We start from the raw sequence: 16,335 nt of genomic DNA on the forward strand, positions 1-16,335 counted from the left end.
TGGAGCGTGGCTTTGGTGCGACTTCTGGACTCTTAGGATGCATGCATAATTGAAACACCATACCTCCACTGTGACTCAAAGCAGCTTTATTTTGGCTGTCTGTAACAGGCCTAAGACTAGCAAGTGTGGAAGGATGGGGAAGAGCAAAAACACAGCCAGTTGTCAAAGTGCTGGAAATTACTCAAACTTTAGACTCCTGTAAATAAGCTGCTCCTTTTCACCTTTTCTGCTCCAAAATTGGCATGTACCATACACAAATAAACATCACTACAAATTCCAGCTGAAACCTCTGTACTTTTCTTGGTACATAAGCTCTAGAAACTACCCTGCCCTCCAGATGTCTGGTTACAAAGATAGAATTTGATCTGTCCAATGCATTCTTATCATACCACCATGAATTTCATTTTTTAAATTGAATTTGTGTACTAATAGCAAAGAGTGAGTTAATTTACTGGAAAGCATAGCCTGATTGAAAAGACTGATCAGTAGAAAACATAACACTATCTGCATACAGAAAAAAAACCCTGCATGATTCTGAACTGCAGTGATATCTTTAATGTTATCATTGTGCCGTGATGCCAGTGGTTAATGCATTTTCTACAGAGCGTTACAATCACAGCCAGTTAGGGCTGTGAACAGCAGCGAACATATGTGAAATAGTTGAGGAGGGGAGAGGGATACTTCCATAAATGTTACCGTCTGTTTAAGTGCAGTGAAGATAAAATTCCAAGGAGATTACCCTAAGACTTCATTGTTTTTACCTCTCTAGTGTCAGAATGTAGCATGATGCCTACCTGCACCACTCAGACATCTGCCCAGCATTAGATGCTCAGGGCCATGTGGGAGGAATCCAGACTGTGCAGCTTCTTCCTTTACCAGCATGGGCAAAGGAGATACTGTATGTGGGAAGTGACTTGTTTTGAATTTCTCTCACACAACCCAAGGGTTATGACATTGTAGGAAGGAGCCAGACTGCATCAATTCCCATGCCATGAAAGTAACATCAAAACAGACTTCAACTAGAGACCAGATCCAATCTTTTTGCACACTCTCCAAGACACAGCTGCAGTTTGGGTGGGGTGGGGTGGATTTAATATGAGGCCTTGCAAAGTGACTAATCTTGCCTTCTGATGTGTTCAAGAAGAGCACATAATGGCATTAGTTATGGTTAGCAAACAGCAGCAACCTTATGAAATGTATTTCTTTGTTTTTATTACATTATTGTTGCAATTAGACATGTTAATCGAGGATATGCATAATCTGCAGATGAATCATCACTTAAAAATTAAGTTTCTCTCAGGTACAAATCTGATATTTTTGTTTATATATATTTGGTTTATACCAATGTCTCCCCCCTCCCCCCATACACCAATGAAAGAAAAGCTAATTTTAAATTCCTGCTGTTATTTTAGTTCCCTGTCTGCCTGTGTCTACTGCCGGGACAAAAAGAAAATGGTAATGGAACCATTTCCCTAAGCACAACAGATGCCCCATTTCAAGCAGAAGCAGGAAAACTGAAAAGTGTGTAGCTATCCTATTTTTGCAGAAATCATGGCAAAACCCCTATTGATTTTAGAGGGGAAGAAGTAGAACTGTATCCCTTCTATATTTTTACAGTTTTCTGTTTTGTCTTTAAAATGTTTCTATGATTGCTCAAAGCTTAGCATATAAAACCAAAATAATCTTTCATTTCACCAGAATAATTCACAGTACAATCTTATCCATGTCTGCTGGGACCCACCGACTTCATTTAGTGGGACTTACTCCCAAGTAAGAATGCATGGCATTACTGGGTTAGTCACATGATTTCTCCTAAATTGATTATACCTATTTATGAGAGTAATGATCTGTGTCCTGCAGCTTACATTTCCACACCAAAGAAACATGGTTTTCACATCATTTGTGTAGGCATGTATAATCTCAGATATGCAGCATGTACTGTCTAATAAACTAGGCTGTACATGAAGCAGAAATTTTAGGAATTGGACATTACCGTTCATAGACTAGTTCTACAATGCACAACAATTCATAGTCCACAAATTCTGTCTGGCCTTTATAACCAAGAATTTTTAAAAATTATCTAGCAAATTCAATCTTGCTGTTACTGCAGTAATATTATAGGCATTTCCAAATCAGACATGAGTTTTATCATAGTGACTGACTTAATAACTAACATTTTAGTTAGTTAGTTTAGTTAGTTCAAATAGGATAATTATTTTTCTGTCCCTTTAAATTATTTATTTCATGATTTAACCCTAAGAGATATACAGTCCGTCCTCACCTTACGCGGGGGGATCCGTTCCGGATCCCTCTGTGTAAGGCGAATTCCGTCTATGCTCGAGCCCCGTTGAATGGGACGCGCCGCCCCGTGCGCACCCCGCGGCTTGAGCGTGTGTGCTCAAGGCCGCGTATGGCGCGCCCACGTATGGCGCGGGCGCACTGTAGAAAGGCAGGAAAGAAAATAAGGAAAGACCAGGGGAAACTTCCTAGAAGCTGCTTAGATTTAATACAAGAACACGAACTGGTAGACACTTGGACTTAAAAATATGATAACAAACCAGGTTTTACTCTTTTCTGAAACTCACAAATCCTGGTCAAGGGTCAATCTTATCTTAGCCTCCAAAGAATTAGCAACTAAGGTTAGTAAGATGGAAATAGATTCTAAAACCTTTTCTGATCACAAATTAATAGAGGCGACACTACTGGAAGGGACTAAGAGAAATACAACGTGGAGGTTGCAAGATAACCTTCTAAAAAACAAGAACTTTGTAGATAAAATAAAAAAAGAGATTAAATATTACTTTGAGGAAAACAGTACACCTTCATTTCAAAATGAAATCCATTTGGAATGCGAGTAAGGCAATGTTTAGAGGTTTATTTATAAAGAAAACAAGTGAGATTAAAAGGTTAAGGATAGAAAAGAAAAAAGAAATTAATGGAAGAAATTAAAGAGAAGGAAGAGCAATTAAGGAAAAATCCCACTAATTCAAACTTACTTAATGAATTAAAGATTTTACAAAACAAAATCAGGCAAGTATAAATGAAGAAATTATAAGAGATTTAAAACAAACAAAACAAAACTTTTTTGAAAACGCTAGGAAAGTGGCTTGCTAAGAAATTAGAAAAGGAAAGAGAGAGTACTTTAATAAGTAAAATTAGATAGCAAAATAGGTTGATAACAAGGCAAGAAGATCTTTTAAAAGATTTTAAAGATTACTACAGTGAGTTATATAAGTCTGGCAATTCTGCAGATTATTTAGAAAGGATGAAGAAATACTTAGAAATTGGAGTAATCAAAGAGATCTCTAAGGAACAAAGAAATCTTAAATGCTAAGCTCACAAAACAAGAAATTATTACAGCAATTGCTAAACTCAAAAAGGAAAGTCACCAGGAATTGATGGTTTTACTGCTGATTTTTACAAAATCTTTCAACAAGAATTACTTGACCCATTACATAAACTATTTAACTTAATAAAGAAAGAAAGAATCCCTCAGACTTGGGAACTAGCGAGTATCATATTAATACCTAAAGACTAAGGTAAAGATGAGACACTCATGGAGAATTATAAACCAATTAGTATGTTGAATAACGACTATAAAATATATACACAAATCTGGGCAAGCAGATTGAAAGAAATCCTTCCATCAGTAATTGAGAAAGAACAAAATGGTTTTCTCCCAGGTCGGTATATCAGAAACAACATTAGAACAATTTTGGACAATTTAGAATACTACAGTGTTAATAATGAAAGGAGCGGGGTCTTGATATGGAAAAAGCTTTTGATTACGTAAAATGGGACTTCCTATTGCAATTCTTTAAAAAAATGGACATGGGTACATACTTCATAGGAGCATTAGAACAGATATATAACCAACAAAAATCTTACTTAATTATTAATAAGGAAAGATCTAAGGAACAAAAAAACAAACTTATTAGATATTTAATAGTTCATAATTTTGTTATGATAATTTGTGTAACGACATTCCCTTTCCTCTTTTTCATACTTTTATCAGCTTTTTTTTTTACTAATACAGGTCTGTAAACGAACAAATGGCACCCCGACAAAGTTTTTCACTCAAGAATAAGATCTGAGGATTTTAAAAGTTAAAATGTATTAATTCATTAAGCAGGCACAAGATATTTGTTTTGAGATAGGCAGCGATGAAAATGGTTAGCAATCTGTGCCTTAATTTATCTTCTTTTCATATCTTGCATGTAATACATAACGATACAGCTGGTTTATTTTTAATAACTTAAAGGAAAAGCACTCTTTAAAATATTAGGAACTAAAGGAAGATCAACAAAATCAATGAAGACAAAGATATCAGAAGATGTTTGTGTTTTGAATTTTTATTGTAACATCTTTTTATTGTATTGAATTAATAAAGATTATCATAAAAATATTTATTTCATGATTTTGACTGTCTTTACTGTTCTGATTTCTAAATCTGATCTCCTTCATTCCCACAAATATGCATAAAACTGTAGAAATATTTAAATATTTAAATTATACACCTACATGTCTAGTACAAAAGTAAAAATAGAATAACAGTTATTTTGGTCTGTAGGGTGCCTATTTTGATTGTATGTTGAGTAAATTTTATTATAAATATAAAGGTCTAATAACATTTATTTATGAAGCAGGAAACACTCCTCTGCCACCTGAATAGTCTATGGGACACAAGAAGTGCTTATTGTCTGGCATGATTGAATGAGGTGGCCTTTTTCTGTTAGCTAGTTACCCTAGTAAAATAAATTAGCCATAGTAGCCATGGAAACAACAACAGCAACACCTTAATTTTGTGTTTGTGAATGAGCTGAAAATATGCAATATAAAGAACAACTCAAGAGCACTGCCAGATAGACATGTGGTATTGGCTTGGTGGCCAAGGGGCTTACACACAAAGGAGCACATGTGCACTCACATTTTCTCAGCCCACTCATTCCCAGCATGTGGCCATCTGTCAGCAGCTTCCATACAGACTGCCATTTGCTTTTAAAAGTGAAGAAATAGTCTCTGTGGATGTCAGGGAACAGCGCTCTGAGGGGAAAAACGGGGGGGGGGGTTCCACTACATTTATACACTGCACAAGAAACTGTGCACTCTTGGTTTACAGGTTGTAACTGCACTAGAGGTTGCCTACATGTGGCCCATGTTAGAAACCAGAGAAATTCCACAGTGTGTTGAAGTAATTCTGAGGAAGCATCACAGGAAAATGTAGAATAGACTTCAAAGTCAGGAAATCATGCACGGGAAAGAAAAAATTGGCTTTTAGATTGCTCTTATGGGTATGATTATTCATAGAACCCACAGTAGGGTTTATTTCTCCATTTGTTGTTGCTGTTAACTGCCCTTGAGTTGAACTGACTCATGATGTCCCTGTGGATGAGACATCTTCAAGACCCTCTATCCTCTTAGTTTGTGCAAATCTAAGCCTGAGACTGCTTTGATTGAGTCTATCCATCTGGCATGTGTCTTCCTCCCTATCTATTTCTCTCCACCTTTCCTAGCATTATTGTCTTTTTCAATGAGTTGAGCCTTCTATTGATGTGGCTAAATTATGACAGCCTCAATTTGATCATCTTGGCTTCCAAGAAGATTTCAGGGTTGATTTGTTCTAGGACCCATTTGCTTGTCCTTTTGATTTCTTGACTGCACTCTCCATTCTGATCAAGGTTTGATCCTAGGTATGAGAATTCTTTTAGTATTTCAATTTCTTCGTTATTGTTCCTTCCTCCTATCTTCAGTCCTTCTCCTTCTTAGTCTAACCCTTCTCTTCTTATGATATTTTTTGCATACAAGATGAACTGACAGGGTGAAAGGCTGAATCCTTGCCTGGCCCCCTTGTCAATTGGGAAGAATTCTGTTTTTCCAAATTCTGTTCTAACTGTAGCCTCTTGTTCTGAGTATAGATTTCTTATCAGTATTGGATGTGGTGGCACTCTCATGACTTTAAGAGCCATCCATAGTTTTTCATGATCTATGCCAGGGGTAGGCAACCTTTTTGAGCCGGGGACCGGGTTGCTGTCCCTCAGACAACTGGGGGGCCGAAGCTGGAGGGTGGAGCTTCCACCCTCCGGGGGGCGGAGCCATACATGTGGGTGGAGCTTCCACCCTCTGGGGTGGAGCCACATGCTAGGGCGGAGCTTCCACTATCCAGGGGCGGAGCCACATGTCAGGGGCGGAGTTTCCACCCTCCAGGGGCGGAGCCGCATAATATTTGCAAGAAGCTACTAGGGCCGGCAATGCCATAACACAGGAAAAACGCATGCACACTGTCTCAACCCAGAAAAGAGCAAGCAAGTCCATGTGGAGGGATTTTGCAAAGAGGATAACAACAACAATAATAAGAGCAATATAAATGGAAGCTACTAGGCAGCCACAAAACACAAAAAATGCATGCCACTGTCTCAACCCAAAAAGACAAGCAAGTCCATGTGGGGGATTTTGCAAAGAGGATAACAACAACAAAAAAGAGCAATATTGTAAGAATGGAAGCGACTAGGCAAGGCCCAAAACAGCAAAAAATGCATGCCACTGTCTCAACCCACAAAAGAGCAACAGTCCATGGGGGGGGATTTTGCAAAGAGATAACAACAACAAAATAAGAAGCAATATTTCTTCTTTTTTTCTCTCTTTTTTTTCTTCTTCTTTCTCTCCCTTCCTTCCTCCCACCCTCTCACCTTTTCTCTCTCTCTTCTCCTCTCCCCCCACTCTCTTCTCCCCCCACCCACCGTTTCTCTCCTCTCCTCTCTCCTCCTCCCTCCCTCTCCCTTCTTCCCTCCCTCCCTCTCCTCTCCCTCTCACCTTTCTCTCTCTCCTCTCTCTCCCCTCCCACCCACCCTTTCTGCTGTCTCTCCCCTCCCTCCCTTCCTCTTCTCTCCCTCCCACTCTCTCTCTCTCTCCTCCTCCTCCCCTCCCTCCCACTCTCTCTGCCTCCTCCCCTTCCCCCCCCGCCCCCCATTTATAGGAGGAGGACGGAGGGCGGGGCCGGAGGGAGGTGGCGGGGCTAGGAGGGGTGGGCGGCGCCCATTTGAAGGCCCGGTGCAGCCCTGGAGCTCGATTCGGGCTCCAGGCCGCATTGCCTCCCATGGCCGGGTGCGGCTCGAAGCCCCTCAGGCTCCAAGGCCGCATCGGGCCTCCCAGGGCCGTGCGGCTGCGAAGCCCCGATTCAGGCTCCAGAGGCTGCATCGGCCTCCCAGCGCCCGGTCGGCTGCAAGCCCCGTCAGGGCTCCAGAGGCCACTCGGCCCCCAGGGCCCGTGCGGCTGCAAGCCCGTTCAGGGCTCCAAGGCCGCATCTGGCCTCCCAGGGCCCGTGCGGCTGCTGAAGCCCCGATTCAGGGCTCCAGAGGCCGCATCGGGCATCCCAGGAGCCCGGCGCGGCTGCTGAAGCCCCGATTCAGGCTCCAGAGGCCGCATCGGGCCTCCCAGGGCCCGGGGTGGCTGCTGAAGCCCCGTTTCAGGACTTCGGCTGCCGCATCGGGCCTCCCAGAGGCCCGGTGCAGCGCTGGAGCCCCGATTCAGGCTCCAGATCCCATCGGGCCTCCCAGGGGCCGGTGCGGCTGCTGAAGCCCCGTTTCAGGGCTCCAGAGCCGCATCGGGCCTCCCGAGGCCCGGTGCGCTGCTGAAGCCCCGATTAGGCTCCAGAGGCCGCATCGGGCCCCCAGGGGCCGGTGCGCTGCTGAAGCCCCGATTCAGGCTTCGGCTGCCGCATTGGGCCTCCCAGCGGCCCGGTGCGGCTGCTGAAGCCCGATTCAGGCTCAGAGGCCGTATCGGGCCTCCCAGGGGCCCGGTGCAGCTGCTGAAGCCCCGATTCAGGGCTCGGCTCCGCATCGGGCCTCCCAGAGGCCCGTGCGGCCCTGGAGCCCCGATTCAGGGCTCCAGAGGCCGATCAGCGCCCCCAGGGGCCTGGTGCGGCTGCTGAAGCCCCGATCAGGGCTTCGGCTGCCGCATCGGGCCCCCAGAGGCCCGGTGCGGCTCCGGAGCCTGATTCGGCCCAGAGGCCGCATCGGCCTCCTAAGGGCGCCGCCATTTTGCCCTCAAAATGGCGGCCGGAGCGGCCGAATCGGCGGCGATTTCGCGGCAGAGGAAGCGGGGGCCGGCAGAAGGCACCCGCGGGCCGCATCTGGCCCGCGGGCCAGAGGTTACCGACCCCTGATCTATGCATCAAATGCTTGCTGTACTCATCAAGCACATGCTGATTTTCTTTTGAAATTCATTTGTATGCTCCATAGTATTGTGTTTGCAGTGTGGTCTTCAGTGCCTCTTCCATTCCTGAACCTCATTTGTCTCTATGAATTTCTGTCTTCATGTATGATTGGAATCTATGCTGTAGAATTTTGAGCATAATTTTGCTTGCATGTTTCTATAATTGCCGCAGTCTCTTTCTTTCTTTCTTTCTTTCTTTGGTGGCTCGGGATGTACAGATCATTTTCAGTTTGTTGTCCACTCTTTTGTTTCCATATTTGTTGGCATATATAGGTAGCACTAGAGTTGCTTCGCGCTGTCATACTTAGCGTGCACTAAATCATTGAGGTAACATTTTGGGTACAAGACAGTATTCCTCACCTCATCAGCTGTCAGCACAGTTGATATTGTATGTGTGTGTATAGCTCCTACAGTGTGTGTATGCACACTTTCAAGTCACCTGTTGGCTTATGGCAACCCCATGAATTTCATAGGGCTTTCTTAGGCAGGTAATACTCAGAGGTGGTTTTCCTAGTTCTTTCCTCTGAAATATTGCCTTCAGCACCTGGTATTTCCTGGTGATCTCCCATCCAAGTACCTTTTTAAAATGATGATTTCATTTGGTATTTGTTGGGGGTTTCCCATACAAATGGTAACCAGGGCTGATCCTGCTTATAATAAGATATAATACCTTTATTTAGTCCAACTATTACAGGCCTAGTAAAAGTACTATTTATTGTTTATCATGACCTTTCACAAAAAACTAATTGTACTGTATTAAAAATGTCAAGAGCTCTGTTATATTCAGTTGTTAGTATGAGGTGACAAAATAACAAATACACTGTATTTTTTGTGAAAAAGGAAGAGAACTTTTTTATTATCCCAGCCTGTTTTGATTGAGCCAGTGTGACATAATGGTTTGGTCACGACTCTGGAAACCAGAGTTCGAATCCTGTCTCGGCCATGTAAACTCACTGGCCTACCTGGGCAAGTCACACTCTCTCAGCTTCACAGGATGACAATGGCAAACCCCGCCTAAAGAAACTTGCCAAGAAAACCCCATGGAAGGTTCACCTTTTTGGGTCATCATAAATTGAAGGCACACAGCAACAACATGTTGTGGTTCTAATTTCTTGTTAAGAGGTATTGAAAAATATACTAATACATATACTAATATACTCAACATAGATTTAGTCATGTGGACTATAGATATTTTTCTGCCATGTTTTGCTAGCATTAGCTTTCAAAGGTTAATCTACTTTACAGGTGCACTTTTTCACACTTGATCACTGTAACTTTCTAGCGACAGGGTTCCAAAAAAGCTACAGATTGAGCATTATTCATGATTCATCAGGAAATCAGAATATTTTATTTTATTTTTGCATCCAATATGCTTCCTATATGTTGTAATAATGAGTAACTGAGCTAACCTCATTGAATACATTTCTGGGTCAACATGCATAGGACTGTGTTGCACAGGTTCTCAGCCCAACACTCAAAACCTTATTTTAAAAGTCAAACAAAGGACCGTTAAAAAGAAAAGCATGCTGCATTCAAGTTAAATCAATTCCCAACAATACAGTACTGTCAGCTAAGCGGGGTTTCTTCTAAACTTGGAAAAATCCTTGGATAAGAAACCCACAGTATCATGGGAGGCCCATCCTCCTCTTCCTTGCTGACAGCCACTTGCTTATTCCTCTCTTGGGTCCCAGTCAGTACCACTTCCCAGAAAGAGAGCAGGGAGGGGAGAAAGCTTACTGCTCTTTCCCTTTTCTTCTTTGCTGGCTTGCTCAGTTGATCAGAGCTGGTGAACAGTTGATAAAAGCAGTGCTGACTGGTATGGACCCTGAAACTGAAGGCCACGATCTTGTGGATCCTTACACTGGAGTGAGATCCTTTAAATCCAGACTGTGTTTCTAGCTTTCTTTGGGAATACCTTAAGGCCACATTGTAAAGCATATTTAATATTTTATTTCAAACGGATACTAATTGAAAGGACCAGTTTTAAATTGGTTGTGTCATCAAAGAAAACATTATCAGCACAGACCCGTAGTATTTTCCTCACAATTTTTTGTTTATTGTTGATACCTAGTTTCTCACAGCTCAGGTCAGTAGTTTGAAAAAAACTTTGGGTGGGGGAAAGTGGCTTGTACATCAGACACACATCAGAGGGCTTTCTTGGTAGTAGCTCCAGTTGTTGACTAATCTGATTTTTTAAAAACCCTAAAAAAAAACACCAAGGAACCTAAATGAATAATTGTTATAGAGCAGTGATGGTGAATCTTTTAGGGGCCGAGTGCCCAAACTAAAAGGTCTTCCGGCACTGGGTGTTACTCGGTGCCATGGGCAGGACTTCTGCCCTCCCGAGGGAGGACTTCTGGAGTAGGACTTCTTTCCTCTGCCCTCCTGGGGCTTCAGCTGCCTCTCCAGAGACAGCTGAAAGCCCAGGGGGTGAGTGGGGAAGAAGAGGAACTGGTGCACGCCTCTTCCTCCTCCTCCCCTCTCCCTGCACTGTACCCAGCCTTCAGCTGCCTCTGGAGAGCATCCACACCTCTTGATCATAGCAATTATGTATGAACATAATGTTCCAATTTTGTATCAATTTTACACTAAAAAGTGATGATCAATTAAAGAAGGAAATGCAAATGAAAATATATTGATATTTTCATATTAATATGTCATATTAATGTATCTCCTCATTGTCATTGCTTTAGGTCATGGAACAAAGGGAGTGTTTGAGCTTCTGTCAGGATGGCGTCGAACCCGAGAGAACCTGCCATTCAAAGACAGGGTTGCAGATGCCTACTCTGATGTAATGGTCTCCTACACAATGACAAGCTGCTTGTACTTTATAGCCTTTGGAATGGGTGCCAGTCCTTTCACCAACATTGAAGCTGTGAAGGTCTTCTGCCAGAATATGTGCATCTCCATCCTGCTGAACTACTTCTATATCTTCTCCTTCTTTGGCTCTTGTCTGGTCTTTGCTGGGCAGTTGGAGCAGAATCGTTACCACAGCATCTTTTGCTGTAAAATCCCTTCTGCAGAATACCTGGAAAGAAAGCCTGTTTGGTTCCAAACTATGATGAGTGATGGCCACCAACACTCTTCTCATCATGAGACTGATCCATACCAAAATCACTTTATCCAACATTTCCTACGGGAGCATTACAATGAATGGATAACTAACATCTATGTTAAGCCATTTGTAGTGATACTTTATCTGATATATGCTTCTTTCTCCTTTATGGGCTGCTTGCAGATCAGAGACGGAGCCAATATCATCAATCTCCTCTCCAGCAATTCACCAAGTGTGTCCTATGCCCTCGTTCAGCAGAAGTACTTCAGTAATTACAGTCCAGTCATAGGGTTCTACATTTATGAACCTCTTGAGTACTGGAATGGCACTGTACAAGATGACTTAAAGAAACTGAGTGAAGGCTTCAACACAATGTCCTGGCTTCAACAATATTACCAATATCTGAGAGCTGGGAACATTACTGCTACTAATAAAAGTGACTTTCTTGGCATACTTCAAAATTCGTTTTTAAGAAAGCCAGAATTCCAGCACTTCAAAAATGACATAATTTTCTCCAAGGCTGGGAATGTGAATAGCATCATTGCTTCTCGTATGTATCTTGTGGCTAGGACTAGTGAAAAAACACAGAGAGATGTTATAGAGTTATTGGAGAAACTAAGACCATTGTCTCTGAAACAAAGCATCAAGTTCATAGTATTCAACCCTACCTTTGTCTTCATGGACCAGTACAGCTTGTCAGTAACTATGCCTGTCTTGATTTCAAGCTTTGGCATTTTGCTGGTGTTGTTACTTACTTTTTTCCTGGTTATTCATCCTCTGGGGAACTTCTGGTTAATTCTCACTGTCACCTCAATTGAGCTGGGTGTCCTGGGCTTGATGACATTATGGAATGTAGACATGGATTGCATTTCTACACTGTGCCTTATTTACACTTTGAATTTTTCCATAGATCACTGTGCACCCCTGCTTTACACATTTGTGTTAGCAACTGAACACACACGAACTCAGTGCATAAAAAGTTCACTCCAAGAACATGGAACAGCAATTTTGCAAAATATTACTTCTTTTCTTATTGGATTGGTCCCCCTCCTTTTTGTGCCTTCAAACTTGACCTTCACACTGTTCAAATGCTTGCTGCTCACTGGCAGTTGCACACTTCTGCACTGTTTTGTTATTTTACCTGTCTTCCTGACATTTTTCCCACCCTCCAAAAAGCACCACAAGAAAAAGAAACGGGCCAAACGAAAGGAGCGGGAAGAAATTGAATGCATAGAAATTCAAGAGAACCCTGATCATGTGACAGCTGTATGAAAGTCACACAATCATGTGTGTGTGTTTATTACTTTTTTAAAAAATGTTACACAGAGCTGCAGGGAAAGTAGAGTAAAAATCTCCACTGCTTGTGCTGGCCCATGTGAAACAAGATAAAGGAAGCCCAAGAAAGGAGCATTTGACAGAGGGAGGTGAAAGTGTTGTCAAAATAATGATCATTTTTTTAAAATGAAAAAGGATGGAGAAGAGGGAAAAACACTCGATTGCTTTTTCCTTGAATCCTACCACTTCCACAAGGGCACTGTTTTTTGCCAGTTTTATCAACAACAAAAAACAAAATAAGTTTAAGTAGCCAGTTCTTTTTTAAAAAGGTCGCAAGAGTTTCAAACTGGAAAAAGCAACAAGAAAAAACAGGGAAAAAAGCAATTGTGGCTATATCATATTTTTAGAGGTTGGTCTAAGTTAAAACCTATGCAGTTGGGAAGTAGATTTTCAACAATCTAAGCCAAAGTATTTTCCCACTCAAAGTCCTTCCCTACGATTATATATCTATATGTCACCGTTGAAACTGGTGTCATTTATTCAGCGAGTTAAATCGGTACTTTCCTAAAATGCAAGTACTGTTGTGTATGGGAGAGGAATTTAATAGACAACTTTAGCTTTTACAGGATTGTGATTGGGGAGTGCTCCCAGTGTGACTAGAGTGTCCATCAGAACCAGTGATTGTTACAACATGATATACTTGAATTCTGTGAAACATCCCAGGTCTCAGCCACTGCAGTACTACCTATAATTACTGCAGTGCTGTCCTTTTGCTTCCTACACATTATCTGTACCAACATTAGACACAGAATACTAATCAGGCAGATGTGTCAATAGATCATACTCAATAGACACAGCATGGTGGCAATTTTTGTGCCAGACTTAGGTGTTGAGCACATTGCAGTGGTAAACACCATGTTTGAAGTTCAAAGAGAAAGAATACCATTTTTTCTCTTTAAAATTGTCTCTGAAATGCATGTATTTCACATCTCTTTTGCCAAACAGATCCACTGACTATGCTTTTTGCCACAGGGGGGGGGACCATAATCAGAGTTATTAAAGTACCAGGCTGCTTTTGAAATTGATTTTTTATAAAGCATTACTGTTCAAAGCCTGATAGAATGTCTGTGATAAAACAAAGCTTTATGGCTGTTGAGAATTATAGATTCATGCAGTAAATTTGTCTCTTACTGCATGAGAATAGTTATACTGTAACAAAAGGACAGTCCATGCTTACAAAATATACATGCTTAGAAGCGTAAAAGAAGGAGTAGAAAGAGAATGAGCCAATAATACTCAAAAAAGAGTGAAATGTCACTCTGAGTTAAGCCACGTATTTCTCTTTTTGAAAAGCATTTTAGAAAGAGTTTACTTCATGCATTCTTGAATGCAATCTAGCCTTGCCTAAACAAGCAATGTCTTCCTGGAAATGTAATGTGTATATTTATGATTATTGTTCAAACGTAATGTCAAGTGGAGTGTGGGGAGGGATTCTTGGTCTTATTGGTTCCTTTTTTTAAAAAAAAGTTCTGTTCGTTATTAGGCCACTACATCTCTCAGTATGTATGACTGTGCATATGAGGCTCAGTAACGTCTTCCTCAACATCCCCACCTAGCACTTAAATAATGTGTGTTGCAAAGCAGTGAGGTGGAAAGGGGTGAGTAAGTGAATCAGGGATGCTCAGGGTCCTTCCATTGAAAGGATTGGCTAGCCCACTGTAATGTGCATACGTCTCCTCGCAAGCCAGGGAAGGAATAAACCTCTCTTGATCCCTTTCCTGATCCAAATGTTCATCTGCAGCCATGTCCCCAGTTCTTCATTGTTCTGGATAACCTCTCTTCCATGACACCAGAACTGTAGACCTGTGATTAAGTAATTACCTGATCCAAAGCCATATTCTTGCATACCATACAGTGTTGTACTGTGTCAACCTTTGATACATCTAGTGATTGGATTTGGACCCTTATTCTCACTGGTGATAACAATCCAGGTTTGCAGGCAAAGATCTTTCCCAGCAGAGATATCCTTTGAAATGACAATACCAGGAATTCAGTGTTCTGCATGGAAAATATGTGCCTATCACAGATCTGTTGTCTCTCCTTCTAATGTGTTGTGAGGAATTTCTTCCTTATGCATTTTTTCTCTCCAGTAATTTCATTTGAGGAGAATTCTCTCTTGAAATGTAGCTACTTACAGAATTTCCATGAATTTCTTCTGTTGTTCCCAATATTGTTTTTGTAATTTCACTTGGTAAGCCATTTCAAATGGCAGTTTTCACTTGGATGACATAGAGACATGGTTTAGGATGGAAGCGCTAGACAGATTTGAGCAGGTTGGCATGCATCTGTGGAAGCCATTTTTATAATGGCTACTAGCCACCCTGCAGAACTGCATTCGCATGTACCATGTTACTGACACATCAGTTGTTTTAGATTTTAAAAATATAGTTAAATTTGGGTGAAACAAAAAAAATTTAGTTGCAAGAAGACTAATGCTAAGACCTCCAAAGCTGTTATCAGCAAACTTTTTGGAATGTACAAGAACATATCAAAATAAATGTGAAATAAAGGTTTTTCAGCTTGATTCCCCAGCATCCTCACAAGTTGATTTTGCAGTCCAATAAATATGTACTCCTCAAACCGTATCAGATGTGTAATTATATATTGCCTTTTTACTATCTTTTGATAAGAGTTACAAACTTCGTTTATCAGGAGAATGCTGTGGATTCTGTCTATTTTGATGTCAGTAAGACCTTTGAAACGGTCCCCCATGATACTCTTACAGACAAGCTGGTTAAATGTGGGCTAGACATTGCTATTATTAGGTGGATATGTAACTGGCTGATGGACCAAATCCATAGATTATTCACCAAACATCCTGGAGAGATGTCACAGGGTTTTGTCCTGGACCCAATATTGTCCAGTATCTTTACAAATTACTTGAATGATGGAACAAAGGAAATGCTTATTAATTGTGCAGATGACACCAAATTAGAAGCAATAGCTAATAACCAAAAGGACAAGATTAGAATTCAAAGTGAGATTAACAGTTTCAAGAGCTAAGCCAAAACTACTAAATGAATTTCAACAGAGAAAAATGTAAGGTACTACATCTAAGCAGGATATAGATGGATGATTCATGGCTTGAAAGCAATACATGTGCAAAGGATCTGGGGATGTTAGTAGACCTCAGGTTAAACATGAATCTACAGTGATATCACAGCTCCAAAAAGCTAGTGCAAATCTTGCATTAACAAGAGTACAGTGTCCAGATCAAGGGAAGTAATAGTACCACGTTTTTCTGTTTTGGCTAAATCTATGTCTAATTCTGGACATCACAGCTCAAAAAAATACTTTGACAAGATGGAATGTGATCAGAGGATGTGTGTGACCAATACAGTAAAAGGTGTATAAACCAAACCCTACCAGGAAGAGCATAAATTGCTGGGTATATTCATCTGGGGGAAGAGCATATTGAGAAGTTATATGATAGCCATCTTTAAATACCTGAAACAAGGCCATGTACAAGATGGAGCAGGCAAGCTTACGTTTTGCTGCTCTAGAGACTAGAACATGAAGCTGTTGATTCAAATTATAAGAGAATCTACCTAAACATTAGGGATATTTAAAAAAAAACAAACCTGCAAGAGTGTTTGACATTGGGTTAGGCTGCCTCTAAGGTAGTAGACTTTCCTTCTTCTTCAAAGAGGTTGAGTGGGCATCTTTGAGGAATGCCTTAGCTGTATAGCCTTGTATGGCAGGGGCTCGATCCATTTGACCCTTGCAGTCCACTG

At 41.4% G+C, this 16,335-nt stretch overlaps 1 protein-coding gene and 1 long non-coding RNA gene across 2 annotated transcripts in view; both read left to right on the forward strand.

Annotated features, from left to right (window-relative positions):
- The window catches only part of LOC121919819, a 24,799-nt gene extending 20,742 nt beyond the window's left edge, over nt 1-4,057 (forward strand). Inside the window, exons 2-3 of the long non-coding RNA XR_006101590.1 lie at nt 1,413-1,521; nt 4,037-4,057. This is a non-coding gene — a long non-coding RNA (uncharacterized LOC121919819). The remainder of the gene's footprint in view (nt 1-1,412; nt 1,522-4,036) is intronic.
- PTCHD4 (patched domain containing 4) overlaps nt 1-15,297 on the forward strand; it is a 116,441-nt gene extending 101,144 nt beyond the window's left edge. The window contains exon 3 of the mRNA XM_042446756.1: nt 10,905-15,297. Coding sequence (XP_042302690.1) covers nt 10,905-12,538 — 1,634 coding nt within the window. The 3' untranslated portion in view covers nt 12,539-15,297. The remainder of the gene's footprint in view (nt 1-10,904) is intronic.
- Nucleotides 15,298-16,335: the final 1,038 nt, after the last annotated feature.

This window comes from Sceloporus undulatus, chromosome 1, assembly GCF_019175285.1.
Source record: "Sceloporus undulatus isolate JIND9_A2432 ecotype Alabama chromosome 1, SceUnd_v1.1, whole genome shotgun sequence".
Taxonomy (NCBI): domain Eukaryota; kingdom Metazoa; phylum Chordata; class Lepidosauria; order Squamata; family Phrynosomatidae; genus Sceloporus; species Sceloporus undulatus.